The 16,017-nt window shown below is 37.4% G+C and overlaps 1 protein-coding gene across 1 annotated transcript in view; it reads right to left on the reverse strand.

Annotated features, from left to right (window-relative positions):
- Positions 1-1,561: 1,561 nt before the first annotated feature.
- LOC149064937 (uncharacterized) overlaps positions 1,562-16,017 on the reverse strand; it is a 64,832-nt gene continuing 50,376 nt past the window's right edge. Inside the window, exons 7-10 of the mRNA XM_089255069.1 lie at positions 13,224-13,496; positions 12,997-13,053; positions 11,068-11,205; positions 1,562-1,794 (exon numbers count right to left, since the gene is read on the reverse strand). Coding sequence (XP_089111195.1) covers positions 1,775-1,794; positions 11,068-11,205; positions 12,997-13,053; positions 13,224-13,496 — 488 coding nt within the window. The 3' untranslated portion in view covers positions 1,562-1,774. The remainder of the gene's footprint in view (positions 1,795-11,067; positions 11,206-12,996; positions 13,054-13,223; positions 13,497-16,017) is intronic.

The raw sequence follows: 16,017 nt of genomic DNA on the forward strand, positions 1-16,017 counted from the left end.
CAATTCCGCTGGTCCGCGTTCACTTAATCTCACTGGGCCGCAGGTAGAAAAAAGGGTGAAGAATACTGTGTTATATTGCACTATTTGTAGTGAGTAGCAGGCATGGAGTGATTGATATCTCAAAAACAAGAGCTAATAAAACATTTTCACGGAGATATTCCTATCCAGGAGAGTGGAAATCATTCAGAATGATACACTTTCGTTTCACAGTATAATAATTGTTGTTTACTGTAATTAATTTGTTAATTTGTATGCACACTTACCAATCAATTTGGTAAGTTTGGTAAATTCATCAGTTTTACCGGCGGTTACGCCCAATAATCAAGTGTCGTTGGTAAATTTGATAAATACGAGAAATTTATCGTTTTTATCTGTGATTATATCCTAGTCCAGCGGTTCTCAACCTGGCTCCGCCATAGAAATTATACACTGAAAAGGGCCCCGCTAGTCAAAAAAGGTTGAGAACCGCTGCTCTAGTCTAATTGGCGAATTCAATGGATACGAAAAACATTCCAAATGCGTCTAGTACTCGTGATGAATATAGTTGGACCCCGTTATAATGATATATGTTTGAATTATCATGTATAGTATAGTATATTATATAGTACGATTTGTCATGTTTACTAATGACGAAATGCTAGGGTACTATGCATAATTGCCGGTAAAAGTGATTAATTTACGGAAATTTATCAAACTTTCAAAAATGCTCGGCAATTATGCATACGTCGTAAAATGTGATATTCATAATCACATTTACCATAACAAATAGATTCGGTAGGCCTACATTTCTTTATATTTTCTTACTGTAATTCAGTGGTTCCCAAAGGCTTCGAGTGTCTGTTGAAAACGCGTGGAACGCCTGTACACCCCTAAAGAGGACTATAGCATGCGTTGCGTACCCCTTCCCCCCCCCCCCCCCAAGAAACGCGTAGCAAGTGTGTATATATCTAGAGATGCGTGGGAGGCTTGCGTGTCACTAAAAATGCGTATAATTCTCATTTTCCCCAGACATGCGTATGAGACTCGCGTACCTCTAGAAAAGCATAGCGTGCATCCTTATGCCTGAAGATTTGTCTATAAAGATTGAATATCTCCCTCAAGCTGACTCATCCGCCATATTTGAGTGCCAGTGCTCAGCTCTAGAAATGCGTATGGGGTGCTTATTTGCCCTTAGGCTTCTTCCTTGAAGACTTGCGTTTTCAAAAAGTAATTTTGTATGCTCATTAATGATTTGTAGTTTTTTTTATACGCCATTGCTGATCATTGTTCGCATATCCCTGAATGTCCAGCCAGGGTTGGGACCACTGAAGTTTATTTTATGACTGATCACAACAAGTATCTGATGACTTCACAGCCATTTTATAAAACAACAATTTCCAACAATTATAACCTGATTATAACAATGAATATTTGAGAAAAATAACAATGAAATATTTCGAAAAAAAATTATATATTTAATTACATGAGAAAACATTTTGTACATTTGTTTTTTCTTGTAGACCATACAACAATATTAAATACAGAGTTGTCCGAACAGTTAAACATTTCATAATGAATAATGAAATTTTCTGTCGTTTAATTTTCATGAGTTTGATGAAAACTAATTTAATGGAGGAAAGATGTTTGATATGTTTAATTCTGATGACATCTCTCAGTATACAAGACATTTTTTTTGCCATGATTATTAAAATTAAATGTGCAATAGCATATAATATGATAGATTTTCCCATATTTTCTTTGCTTTCTTGTACCAACACTGACAGCATGATCACATTTATATTCTCCAAGGTGGCTCTGGAAAGAATTAAAAGGATTTAGCTAGTAATATGCAGCTGTAGTGGTACATTATATACGTGCAGTAGCAATGTGCAGATTGTACAGACTGTCCCAGATTGTTTGCACAGTGGATACCTCTGCAATCGTTGACATTTTAGAGGAACATGCCCCTTTCCACTACAAAAAAGTTTTCAAATGACGTGAGGTTACCAGGAGCGTAGTCAGAAATTTCGTTCGGGTGGGGGGGGGGGGGACCAAAGTAATTTTCTATCATTTTGGGGGGACCAGACCCCAGAGTACCCCCCTCCCTTCCGCTACGCCCTTGGCGGTTACTCAAAGTGTCTCAAGTTTTTCAAAAGATCGTAAACATAAAATAATAGAAAAATTAACTTTTTATGCAGACCCCGAGTGCAAAAACCTCCAATTAGTGAAATGTAAATGTGGCTCTGAGTAATTGTGAATTAGTGCTCTCATAAATTTACAATTATTCATTATTTATTCAATTTAATCATTATTTGCTCAATTTAATCATTATTTGCTCAATTTAATCATTATTTGCTCAATTTAATCATTATTTGCTCAATTTAATCATTATTTGCTCAATTCATTCATTATTATAATCTCATTAATTTTATTAACTTCAAATTTATTGAAGTATAGGATATTATTACAAAAAGCGCAGAAATGCTGAAAAACATTATGCTTTCTCTGGGTGCCGACTTCCCCCCAAAAAATATAAATAAAACAATAGCTCAAGACAGCCCCCATGAAATCTCTGGGTCTAAACTCAGATCACCGGAATCCTTAATTTGCCCCAGAAACCAGAGGCGCAACTAATGGATTTTTAACCGGAATGTATGTGCATTTGTACGGTATGCACACGACCTATTTCAGAAGCCCCTGTGACCCAAACTTGGGTGAAAATATTTCCACTGAAATGGGGGGGGGGGAAGGGTTTCAGTTGAAAAATTGTGATCTAGCCAGGTCCACTTTCATAAATTTGCGGGACTCGAGCAGGATCATCTTAAGAGCATCATGGGCACCCCGGGCCAAATGATTTTTCTGAGGTCCTGCCAGCTAAATTCTCAAAAATCTCAACCACAACTCATTTTTGTGTGGCCCCTTTTCACTTGAGGCCCCCGGGCCGTGACCGTATGGGTCCATGCCTTAAGACGGCACTGGGCTCGAGGCATGCGTAGTTTCAGGGCACGTTTTTAACATTCTTCTGTAAAATCTAGCTTTCCGTGATAAAATGCATATAGTATCGATTCAAATAACAATCCCCTATATATTAAAGACTCGCGAATTATTTCCCACCTTTAACACCTCACATTGAAAACTTTTCTATTAATTTCACCTTCAATTCAAAGTTTTTTGTTTTAAATTATTCCAATTAGTGACGGTGCGTATAATAAGTTTGTTTAAGGTTCACCATCTGGTGGAGAAAGAATTTTTCGTTTTCTCGCTTTTTCCTCCTTTTAAAAGAAATTTTCTGGTTAAGTGAACAAGAAAATCGAGTCTTTTTTGAAGGGGGTCATAAAAATAGATGGCGGTTGCGTCGACCTTCAAGAATTCACATTAAAAACAAGAAAATCCATTTAATAAAATAGATTAGAAAAATTTCATCGGACGTTTTTGTCACACTAAAGTTATAAAAAAAACCCCCCAGAAATAATGATAATAATAAAAAATATAAATGGGATTAATAGAAGTAAATATATTGCGTAAATGTCTCTTCCATATGTTACGCATTTCGCCATAACCTTTGGTTTATTGCTAATATAGGTAAACTTTTCCCAAAACGTCTTTTATAAAACAAAATCTCGGTATAATGGTTAAGATAGCCCAACATGTCACTGAATATAACGGTTATTGGAATGAATCATTAAAAATAAATGCTTTAGCAGTTAAAATATTGCATTGATCAAAATCTTTATATAAGAAAACTTCGCGATTTCACTGTAGGCCTGTGAAGAGATATTTTTTACTGCTGCAATTAATAGTCCGATCGGTAGTTAAGTTTTCACACAAGATATTTAAAGGACTCGAGTACAGAAATTGCCTGAATTTTTGGTGGAAACACATCTGTTGCGTTAAAAATACATAAATTTCAGATTTTTTAGCCAATCAGTGTCGATGTCGCATCTCCTATCGTATCGGTGAAGTGTTGAGGGCATTCTATGGTTCCCAAATTCGTGGCGCGAATGCGAGGCGATCCCTCCGCTAAAAGTCTCGTCACACACAGAGCAGCAGGCCTGCAACTACTACTAAACCATACATGCACCTTTTCCATATGTGGAAACCATTCCTCTGTGGAACTTCTAACGAATTGGTACATTTTGGAATGTGTGTGTAGTGAACGTTCCGTGAAGTGTATTTGAGTGTGAAGCGCTTGTTATGTGTAGTGTTGCCATCTGCATAAATTTTTCCTAACTATGCGTCAAGTGTAATTATTGAATAATTGTACCGTTATAGGCCTGTTGCGCTCTGTGGTGAGACTTTTTAACGGAGGGATCGGCTCGCATTTGCGCCTTGAAGTTGTTATTCACAGAAAACAAACTTCAGCCAACCTGATTTGAACCCGAGTCCTCGCGATGCGAGTTTGTCACTATGACCACTCAAGCACCACAGCTGCAACAAATACTCAACTAGAGCCCCGGAAGTTCAGGCAATACAAATGTTCGAAACAGGCAGGCAAAAAGGCACTAAAAATAAAGTGTTTACAACCCCTTCCTAAGTGTTTTTGAACCCCTTCCCCCATCGATGCTGACATAATACTTGAATAACTACTAAATGGGGTTTTTGAAAATTTGTAAGGGTATGAAGGTTGCCCTCCATTGGGTGATTTTGTGATTACTGCATATTTTGACGTGAATGCGTCTTATATGCTGGGTTCACATTGTACATTCTCTTTCATACCGAGCCCAACTCCGGTCCTATCGCCTCGGGCAATTTACTACCAAAAATGAAAAGTGCCGGAAGTGTAAGTGGTACCTAATCAACACCATAAGCAGAAGGCCTCCGCGCGTGCTCGCTGAAGCTCGTGACGTCAGTGAAGATCACCTCACCTATAGCCATCAGATATACTACAAAAAAGGATAAAAAGATGGCGCATGCTACGGACTACTATATCCAATGGCTATAGGTGAGATGACCTTCGTCCAAGATGTCACGAGCTTCGCGCAAAAGCCTTCTGTTATAGATGGTGTTATTCTAATATTCTCAGTTTGTATCTAGTGTTTCGTCTGATTATTACTGCTGCCATCTCTATGTCAAATGATGATTAGAACTCTGAAATTTACATATAAACAGCCCTTTTTTGCCCATTTTCAAACTTATTTTAGTAAAAGTAATTTCTTTTCTGCCGTGAATATGTCTTAAGTATTGTTTTATGTTAACCCACCCGTTAAATATTTTTTTCCTCTGAAGATGACACCCATTGTGTGTCAAAATGCATTACGAGTTTGTGTGTATTTTTTCGTGCATTTGCCTTATTCATTGGTGACTTCTTAATAGCCTCTAGATATACCTTTAAGGACGCCTTAGTACCTTTAAAGTCATCGTTCAGCTATTCATCAGCAATGCTATGCAATGTGTGAGCAAGACATGTTATGTGAAGCATGTGGAGAAACAAATTTTTAATTTATTCTCAGCCATTTTGATACGTGGGTTGCTTTCTTCTAAATTCCTCACACCTATTTGCATTTAAATGAGTGGGGGACTCACTCATTGGAATTAATACTGAGTACAGGTCAATTGTCCTCACGCTCAATGGTATTTCAGAAAAAATGAGTCGATTGTCTTCACCTCAATTGCAGAAAGACAAGTTGTTTGCCTTCCCCTCCTGATTTTTTAGCATGGCAGGTTTACCCTTCACCTAAATTATTATTAAACAGATTATCCAACAGTTGATAAAGGTACATAGTTCGTTTCCAAAGTAAGCACGGGAAAAAATGTTGATACTCTATTTTAAAAATATAAGTTTATAAATATCGCGAAACGAACAAATGTTTTGATTGGAGATGTACAAATAGAAAGTCCATGCCGATGAAAATGTTACAAGAAATTTCCGGATTAATGTTACAAAAATGAGCCGGAAAATATAATCTCGGGAGATGAATAATCCACATCCCTGCAAAAAAAATAGCGGTGGGAAGCCTTTTTGGAAAATCATCCAAGAAGAAATCAGTGCTTTTCGTCATTCCGAAAATATCGTCGTTAAGGATTGTGAATCTTTAACGAAGTCTAGTTAATGGGAAATTTATGTACCGAACGCAGTGAACGTATAGCAATAATCAAAAAAAAAATATCCCTGTCAAAATTTTTACATGCTTCAGACAAAAAAAAAAAAATAAATAAATGCCCTCCCCGTTCCACTGGTTCCATATTAAAAACATAAATAAACGCTACGAAATACTCGTACATTTCAAATGGACATCAAGTTTTTTGATAGTTTTTCACACACACACACAACACAATAGACAATGTTTCTGGCTTATCAAGGCAAAAGAAACACCATATCAACCAATATTTTATTGTATCCGATTATTTTTAAAAGTGCTAAACTTACCAAAATTATTAACTATTTAGCTACTTATTGAGAAATGGATTTCTCGGAAAAAAGAAACGATAGAAAGTGAAAAAGAAATATGGCCAAATTTGTATGTGTCAAATTGAAAAATGGTATTTCAATTCAAAGGTAGATGACGCTGAAAAACGAAACGAATTTATTTCAACACGCACAAAATCGATACTCAAATCGTTTCGAAACGGAATAAAATTTGTCAATCACAATAGAGTACAATGAAAATGTGGAGTATAAAATTAAATAAAAAATGAAAACCTATGCTGGCTACATCCAATTTCTCTATCACTAAGCTCAACTATAATAAATTTCATTGGAGTAATAACTTGTAACGTAAATTTTTCCATAAAAAAAGAGATAAAAATATTTCTACAATATGCATCAATTCAGAAATTAATGTTTCAAGTCAATACAGCAGAGGACTCTAGTAAAAACATTTCTTCGCTGGCACACGCATCTGCAAATTTTTGACTGTTCTAATTTCTCAACTAAATAATAGCACATAATTTTCATCTCAAGCACATAATGTTTACATGTGATTACAGTAAAATGATACAACTTTGTGTCAAGGTTACAACACTGTCACACGCGATTTCTAAACGTCAACGCGCTCTAACGGTAGATGGTTGCGAGTATAGAAGTTCGAAAAAATACTGGTAGGAAGGTACACGTATATAGAGGAAATGTTGGGTAAAAATAACCTTCCCACAGTTAAAATGCGTGTTTGTAAGAAAGTTATTGGTGATTTGCAAGTTTTTGGTGTTCTTTTTATGAAAAATTAAAAAGAATCTCCTTTGGTTAGACCATTTAGAGTTTCCTGAGAGCTCTGGTAAGTACATATGCTTATTAATTTGATGTTATCTACTAGAAATTGGTGCATTGGGTGTTTCTAATTTTTTTTTTTCTGTTTACCCGTAGTATTCCTCATTATCAATAACCAGAAATTTGAGTAACAACTTTGTGCCACCAATTGTTCCCCAATTTTCATATTTTATCTCTTTTTTTTTTTTTTTCGTTTTCTTGCAGCAGATATGTCCCGTAAGAACCGAAGAAAGGTTGATGGACGTCCACATCGGCAGTACACAAATTTTAGCCTGGTGAAGGTGTTGACAGAAATTGTGGAGAAGAAAATTTCTAGACGTTAGGCGCAAAAGAGGTATGGTATTCATCGAAATCATATCTCATTCATGCTCAAAAAGTGAGAGGAAACTGAGAAATTCCCATCTGGACGACTCTTAATAATCCAGGGAAGCAAACAGTTCTTTCTGCTGAGGAAGAAAAAGTAATTTGTGCTCACGTCATAGCCGATGCGACTTATGGGTTCCCTGCTTACAAACTAGAGTTGCGCCTCACAGTCAAGGCCTACCTATTACGAATGAGATTTTTATGCCTAAAGTCAGGAGAGTGCTTTACGTTATCGAGCAGAAGTGAACAGAGCCACTGCCAATGAATATTTTGACGATCTCGAAATAGAACTTGATTGGATCTTCCCAAAAAGAATCTGGTATTACAACGAAACAAACTCGATCGATGATCTTGGAGCAACACGAGTAATTGTGAGAAGAGGGGCAAAGCACCCAGAGATAATAAAAAAATGCTACAAAAGCCTTAACTTCTATTACGATTCGTGGAAATGAGGCCCCAATTTACGTCACATACAAGGCCAAGAAATTGCACCCAGAACGGATGGATGGTGGACCACCTAAAACTAATTATAGATCAAAGAGTGTGTGATTCGCCATGTTCTTATTTGAAGACTGGTTTGAGTATACAATGCTACCAATTTTGAGGAGACAGAGTGGGATAAAAGTTCTGATCTGAGACAACCTCAGCTCCCACGTTATTCCTGATGTCATCCGTTTGTGCACGGAAAATGACGTGAAATTCATTGCACTTCCATCCACCTTCTTCAGCTATTGGATGTCGCATTCTTGGGCACTCTCAAGAAAGCATGGCATTTTAGACGAATGGAGGAAAATCAAGTGCCACTCTCTACGAAAATCAGACCGTAAGGGAAATAAGTTTATCAAAACATGCGGTCACAATAGCATGTACCTAGTTGACATGAAGTCGTGATTGTTCTTCATAAGGTGGTTTAAAATTGTTAAAGGTAGACGTGTATCAAACCTGCCAACAGTTCCTTAATGAAAGATTTTTAATTAAACTTGCTTTCTTGGTGGTGGCACAAAGTTGTAACCCACAAGATTGCGCCGCATGAAAAAAAAAAATTATTCCTCCCCTCTTATCAAACAGATTGCTTTCCGACACGCCATATAGTGAGTGAGATATGTAGGTATAATCATTAAAACATTCAGACAAATAAGTGCATAATTGAAGGGGATACTCTTTAAAAACCTCAAAAAATGGCACAAAGTTGTATCATTTTACGGTACGTTTTTTTTGCGAAATTACAATTTTTTGTTTTTCATATTTTAATTCCTTTTGCATGGATTATAAATTATTTAGTCTTTAGATGGTCTTTATTTTATTATTTAGTCTTTAGATGGTCTTTATTTTATTATTTAGTCTTTAGATGGTCTTTATTTTATTATTTAGTCTTTCTATGTAGTTAGATTACAAGATTGTGTAGATATCATTATTACTGTTGCTATTATCATTATTACTGATGTTCATTATTTCTTTTCGTTAGTGCTTTCCTTTTTGGAGCAAAAATGCAGATGACGATGATTTACGTCAAAAATTTCGGGAGAAAGCGGTTGAATAACATTCGAAATCTTCCTCCCCTTATGACCTACAATTACGAAAATCTCACTGAGGGCAATCGACCTGTCGGCGGAAATACGAAAATTCAAATCTTCCAGTACGATGGCACATATATTATAACTGTACCAAAATTTTACTAGACTTAATTTATATATTATATTTATCTTAATGAAGATGCGCAATTATACAAATATATTTTCTATAAAATTACACTTTTAATAAGTGTAATTTTTAAGTTAATTAACCAACATAAAACAATATCTAAATACACATTCATGACAAAAAAACCGTTATTTTTACTAACAAAAATTGAAAATGGGGAAAAAAAAGGATTTTTGCTATTTTGTTTGAATTTTAGAGTTCTAATCATCCTTTTGGGTATAGATGGCAGCAGTAGTAATCAGACGAAACACTGGATACCAACTGAGAATATTAGGTTAACACCATCTATAGCAGAAGGCCTCCGCGCGGAGCTCGTGAAGCCTTTGACGAAGGTCATCTCACCTATAGCCATTGGATATCGTTGGCCGAAAGCACATGTGTCATCTTTACTCTTTTTTGTAGTATATCTGATGGCTATTGGAGAGGTGATCTTCACTGACGTCAGGAGCTTCAGCGAGCACGCGCGGAGGCATTCTGCTCATGGTGGTTGATTTGGTACATCTCAAACTTCCGGCACAATTCATTTGGCAGTAAATTGCCCGAGGCGATAGGACCGGAGTTGTGCTCGGCATGAAAGAGAATGTACAGTGTGAACCCAGCCTAAGACTCATTCACGTCAAAATATGCAGTAGTCACAAAATTACTCAATGGAAGGCAACCTTGATACCCTTACAAATTTTCAAAAACCCCATTTAGGGGTCATTCAAGTATTATGTCAGCATCGACAAGGGGGAGGGGGAAGGGTTAAAAAATGGCTACTATACTACTTCTACTTAACCGAATGCGCCTCGTATACATTCCTCTACGGAATTTCTAACGAATCGGCATACGCCGGAACGTGTGTTCTGAGAGTATGATCGGCCCTAACGTATACATTCGACATACTGTCGAGTGTTGCGCTTGTTTCGTGTTCATGCTGTCATCTGGCTTCCACTTTCTGAAGTAAAGATGGAAATGCTTTTGAATTTTCATGTTTTGTCAGTATCGTGTTGCAGGCCTACCTGCTCTCTGAAGAGAGACTTTTTCAAATGGGAGACCGCCTCTCTCACACACACACATTTGTGCGTCGAAGCTGGAAAACCGCAGAAAACCAACTTCAGCTGACCACCACTGTGCCGTCAACGGGGTTCGAACCTGGATCCTCAAGACGAGAGTCCGGCACGATGCCCGCACGACCGAATAGCTGCTGAAATGACTAAAAATGGCTTCAAAAATGGCTAAACATTTGCTGACTAATTCTTAAACGGTCCATTATTTCCCATTTTCGAAAATATTCACGATATCTAATCGCGGTTCCCGAGTAAAATGTAATAAATCAAAACTGATAGCCATTTTGGAGACAGTTTCAACGCAACATTTAACAGTATTGCAAGAGTCTAATTATTTCCAAAAAAACAACAACAGAAAATGTCATCATGCCCGTTTCCCGCATCCTGGAGCGGGGCTCCAAGCCAGACTTTTTGCGGGCCCTTGGTGAATTTATAGCATGAAAAAAGCAAAAAACGATGGTAATTGTCAACTTTCGTATACAAGTTTCTGGCCCGCGAGAGGTAGAAATACCGCATATCTAGACCGAAAAAGGTTCTGCACCCTTGCACTAGGTTCTTCAAATATGGTGAAACCTCTTTTTGCGGGCCACCCCCCCACGTTCCTTACAAAACCATTCGAAGATGGAGGTCCTTCAAATTAATTTAAGGGGGGCGGGTAAGGAATTCCAGACCAGGAAAAATTTCTAGTATTGAAATGTGGCCCTTCAGAGTGTCCTCACTTTAGTTCGAAGATCAATATATTATTGCCAAAGCATAACTCAAGATACTTACTATAACATAACTTTTTATGATTGGTCAAATCTTTCTTCATACATGTGGTTGAGCAATATGCTGTGTTCCCACAGTCCAGGCACTTGATACGTGATGGATTCGTACAGTCTCTGCCACTACAAATACCTAGCGGCCCAACTAAAGAAAATTAGGAAGATAAATACATTTACTTTTTTTTAATCATTTTTCTCAAATAATGCTCTTCAATTATTCAGTGTGCATTATGTCCCATAATCGACTGACGGCTTTCAAAATGATATAGCAAGAAAACGGTGACAGATATTAAAGTCATAATTGCGGAATTTTGTGCGAAGTCAGGAATTTCATGTTGCATGTTGCATGCATGGTATTGTAGAGTTATTGAAAGAAATTAATAAAAATTTTATATGTACCCCCCGTGCCCAAAGAACCCAATTAAATAGTTGTTTCTCTGTCCCTCCGGTGGGTAACAAAAAAATTTCCACGTTTCTACGTGCAATATTCGCAGAGATATCTAAATTCGGAAATCGGAAAAAGTTTGGAAAGAAGCGTTGTCCGTTAGTTTTTGTTGCTCTTTCCCAACTATCATCGGTTTTTGAATTCAAATATTTCAGCGAATATTGCACTTCGGAACGTGGACATCTTTTCATTGACCTCAAGAGAGACAAGGGTAACAACTTTCCAATTGGGTTTTTGGGCACAGGGTTATTATATGAAAAGTAAATTTGTTTATTCTGATAACTATATACAACCATTTGCAACATGAATGACGTAAACTGAAATTCCTGACCTCGCATATTTATTATTCCGCATTAACAACTGTAATCAACAACTGCTATCCCATTTTGAAAACCGTCAGTCGATTGTGCGACACTGTATTGAAATAATAGGTTGGGCGGACATAATTAAAGTTCAAAGCTGTCTAAAGTCTAACTATTCATCAGAAAATTATGATGAACTGAGAATGTATTGATGAAGAGATGGGGAAAAAAATTGAGACAAAAAACGTCAGTTCCGACATTCATCGCTAGAGGGTGTTTTCTATGATAATTATTGTGCACATACACAGTAGAGTCTCGATAATTCGAGATTCCGGATAATCCGAAGTGCTCAAATCATTCGAAATTTCTTTCTTAAAGCCTCTTTGTTTCCCGCCAATAAAGAATTTCTCTCATTTTGTCTCATTTGTCGTAGGAAATACGAGTACTTTCAGTCTTAAGACATCGACAGCATCATGGACCCCCCAGGCAAAATTATTTTAGTGAGCAGTCCTTCCCCCCCCCCCCCGACTCAAAATGCAATAAAAACCACATCTCAGGGATGCCGTACCCATTATGGGCTGTTTGGTTAAAACGGCATCGTCTCAGGGGGGGGGGAGGGCTCTTAATAAGGGGGGAAAAGGGGTCTTGATTCGTAGATTGCATTCTTCGTCGACCAGAATTTTGCACAGGCCTTTCTACAGTAAATTTATAGTTAAAAAAAAACTCATATTAGTTTAGGTTCTCGATCCCGTCAGTCCCACTTTCAAAGAGACCATGGCCCCTACAAGGGTAGGGCTGACAACACTCCAGCATGGACGCCCTGAACGATTCTAATTTTTTTTTCACACTGTCAATTCACTATGGCGCTTATGATAGTTCCCAGTCCCTAGGGGCAGGCACTGCAGCTGGATATGGGGGGCCATAACAGAGGTCATGGGTCTTGGCAGTTGTGTAGTGAATTAAGGACTAAACAGCTAATAATAGGTACATCCCCCCCCCCTTGGTTAATTTTTACAAAATTTGGTCTGATATCGAAGGCGACTTCAGATAACTCTGAGGGCCACATTTGGTTCTCGGGCCATGGGTTAAGCATGTATGCTATATATAGAGTGTAAATTTTCAAAACTTGTCATAAATCAACTATAAAATCAAATCAAAATAGCATGAAAATACGAAAAATCGTTTTTACCGTATGCGGGCTGCCTCAGGGGCCTCATATACCTTGGTCTTGTGGCTTTTTTCTCTTCTTATAGGAAAACAAAAATAATTGTTATTGTCTTACGCTAAAATTGATGAATAAATAATTGAAATTCGAAGTTACTAATGAGAGAATTTCAGCATGAATATCTGACTGTGATTATTAGAATGAATTATTATGTTAGATAGTGATCTTAATCAAATTGTTTTAGGACTTACTCCGTATGTATTTGATATTTATGGCTTGATAGGGAAAGACCTGGTCGATGGCCAAGGAACTTTCTTGGAACTTGGAGAGTTCCTGTAAGTCTTCGTTCAAGAAGTTGTAAGCTTTGCCATCGATTACCGTCGCCAGGTTTATGTCTCTCTGTATGTGCTTCCTCAGGTCGCTGAGTGAAACGTCACCCGTTAGTAAGAGCGACCCGATGTTTTCTCTGGACCCGTCGTCATCCGTCATCCGATAAACGAGGTATTGTCTCTCAGCTGGGAATTCTACAAATAGAAAATAATGATCCATATTAAAAAATTTTTTATATATACATAATTATCTTATTTATATAGGGTTTTCAAGAGAGGTATATCCATCAGAAAGGACTCCCCTAACTTCGGAAAGGCATAATTTGGAGACAGGACAGAACAGTCCGAGCACGACCAGATTCTGTTGCTTACGCGATTTTAGCATATTGCCCCAGAGGGCGTGGTCGTGCCGGAGAAAATTCTGAAGGATAATGAAGGAAATTGGGGGGTCCTTTCGCAGGGTACGATATATGCATACGTTAATTGATATATATCGTATAATTCCTTGTACAATCGTTGTGACGATTTATATTCATTCGAGATTCAAAAATATAATTCACAAATAATTTGGAGGCAGTGATAGATGGAACGCCAGAGTGGCGTAGAGATAAGATTCTCGTCTTCCACTATGAAGGTTACTGTCAACGTCCATGGGTTCGAATCCAGACAAAAGAATATCAGAAAAAAGTTTACCTATCGAGTCTGGGGTTACCACTGATATAGATGGCGCCTTCATTTCCCCCCCCCCCCCTCAACTGTACTCGTTGAAAATTGCCATGTAGCGATACATGACTGGAGTTGGTGTGCGGTGAAGTAGTGATAGATAGAAAGAATGGAACAAATGGTTCGGTTGATGAACAGACCTGGAATTTCAAATACAGGGGTGTGAAATAAATACGTAAGTAGTTTAAAAATTAATTAAAATTGAGGGGATTGTGTGTGTGTGTGTGTGTGTGATGTATTTGACTGCAATTCTCGCGAAAATATTCTCACGAAGAAGGATTTTTTTGGTATAGAGGAAAAAGTTGAAACTTTTCCCAAAGGAGGGCACTGAACGAAAGCCAATCAAAAGTTGTTGGATCTGAATCCTTTTCCAATCTCTTCTGTGTCTGAAACGTTTGTAAAGCTTCAGCCGGCGAATCTAGGCCGAGGTGCAACGATTTCGTTAGTGGCACAAGTACAGCCTGAATTCTCATTTTTTCTTAACTGTCGCCATCATTTGATGTAGATAATGCCACGGCAGTAGTAGTGAAATGTGCGTTTCTGGGCCGTAGAAGCTCCTATGAACGCACATTTCACTACTACTCACGGCCCAACAAATTACTAAACGGATGTTCATTGTTTCTCTCCGTCGCTGTGCGGTCGTGTGGGCATTGTGATGGATGGAACCTCATCATGAGGACACACGTTCGAACCCCGTTGACGGCATGGTGGTGGACTATTGAAGTGGGTTTTCTGCGGTTTTCCAACTTCGAGGCTTGAATGCAAGCCAGTCTCCCATTTCAGAAAGTCTCTCAGCACAAATCAAGATGAACTTCAATATAATACTAGCGTAACGTGGAAATTCAATCATCTACCGTCTTCACCTCAATATGTGAAAGACAGATTGCAGCAACAGCAAGGGCACGAAACGAACCACAACTGCAAAAACATAAATACGTTGAGGACCACTCATACACTCAGAAAGCACATTCCGGCATGTAGCGATTCATCAGAAATAATGCAAAATATTGTCTACGTGATGCATTTACGATTAAGTAGTAGAGGCATTGCAGCAAGGTGGCTATAAACACCACTTTTTACTTTTGACAAGTCGTTACTAAGCACGGCGATCATTTATAATCCATTGAGATGTAATTTGACTTATGTTTGCAGAGGAAAATAGCAACCACCCTCGAAATACTACGGCGCCATCTACTGTTCAGAGTTGTAACTAATTGCACAGACCGGCTTATTTGCAATTTCAGGCCTGCCCATCAAACGAAAATTATCATATTTCCTATTTATCAATGTTTTTAATTTATGTCACTTCAATGTTAAAGAGTCCTTTCTGAAACACCCTGTATATATTACGAATGATAGTTTCTCGGATCTCTCAAAATTGCAACTTTTGTCCCACCGAAGTATGTATACGTGATATAAAATGTATTTTTTAATAAATCTAATTTAAATTTTCATTATCTGTGACAATTAGAGCCCGGATTATATGAAAATGCATTAATGCATATGCAATTGCATTTTTTCAGTATTAATGCATATAAATCGAAGAACTTTCAGAATAAGTGAATTTTTTAATATATGTATCGCATGTATATAAAAAAAATGCATATCCAAAAAAATTTATATAGCATTTTTTTTGAAATATTTTATCTATATTTTTTTGATATATAAGCTCAATCACGATTTTTGCAATTTTTTAAATAACTATTGCTCATATTATTTTCATAACATCTTTTTGAATTCACACAGGGGAGATTTAGAAAATTAATAGAGATGTTTATAATACTGTATTTTCCAAATATCAACCGTTTTATTGTAAGTTTATTAGGAATATGTCAAATGTGACTAAATTAAAAGAGAATATGTAGAAAATATTTGCACTTGCATAATATACGTATGTGAGGATATTTCTTGGTAAAGGAATCACTGCTCAACACCGATTTTGTTCTTCAAGAGATTTGAGTGATTTTGGGGCGCTTATTCCAAACCTGGCATT

Source organism: Pholcus phalangioides, unplaced genomic scaffold (genome assembly GCF_987345545.1).
Source record: "Pholcus phalangioides strain wild (caught in Gottingen) unplaced genomic scaffold, Ppha-v1.0 ptg000042l_1, whole genome shotgun sequence".
Classification (NCBI taxonomy): domain Eukaryota; kingdom Metazoa; phylum Arthropoda; class Arachnida; order Araneae; family Pholcidae; genus Pholcus; species Pholcus phalangioides.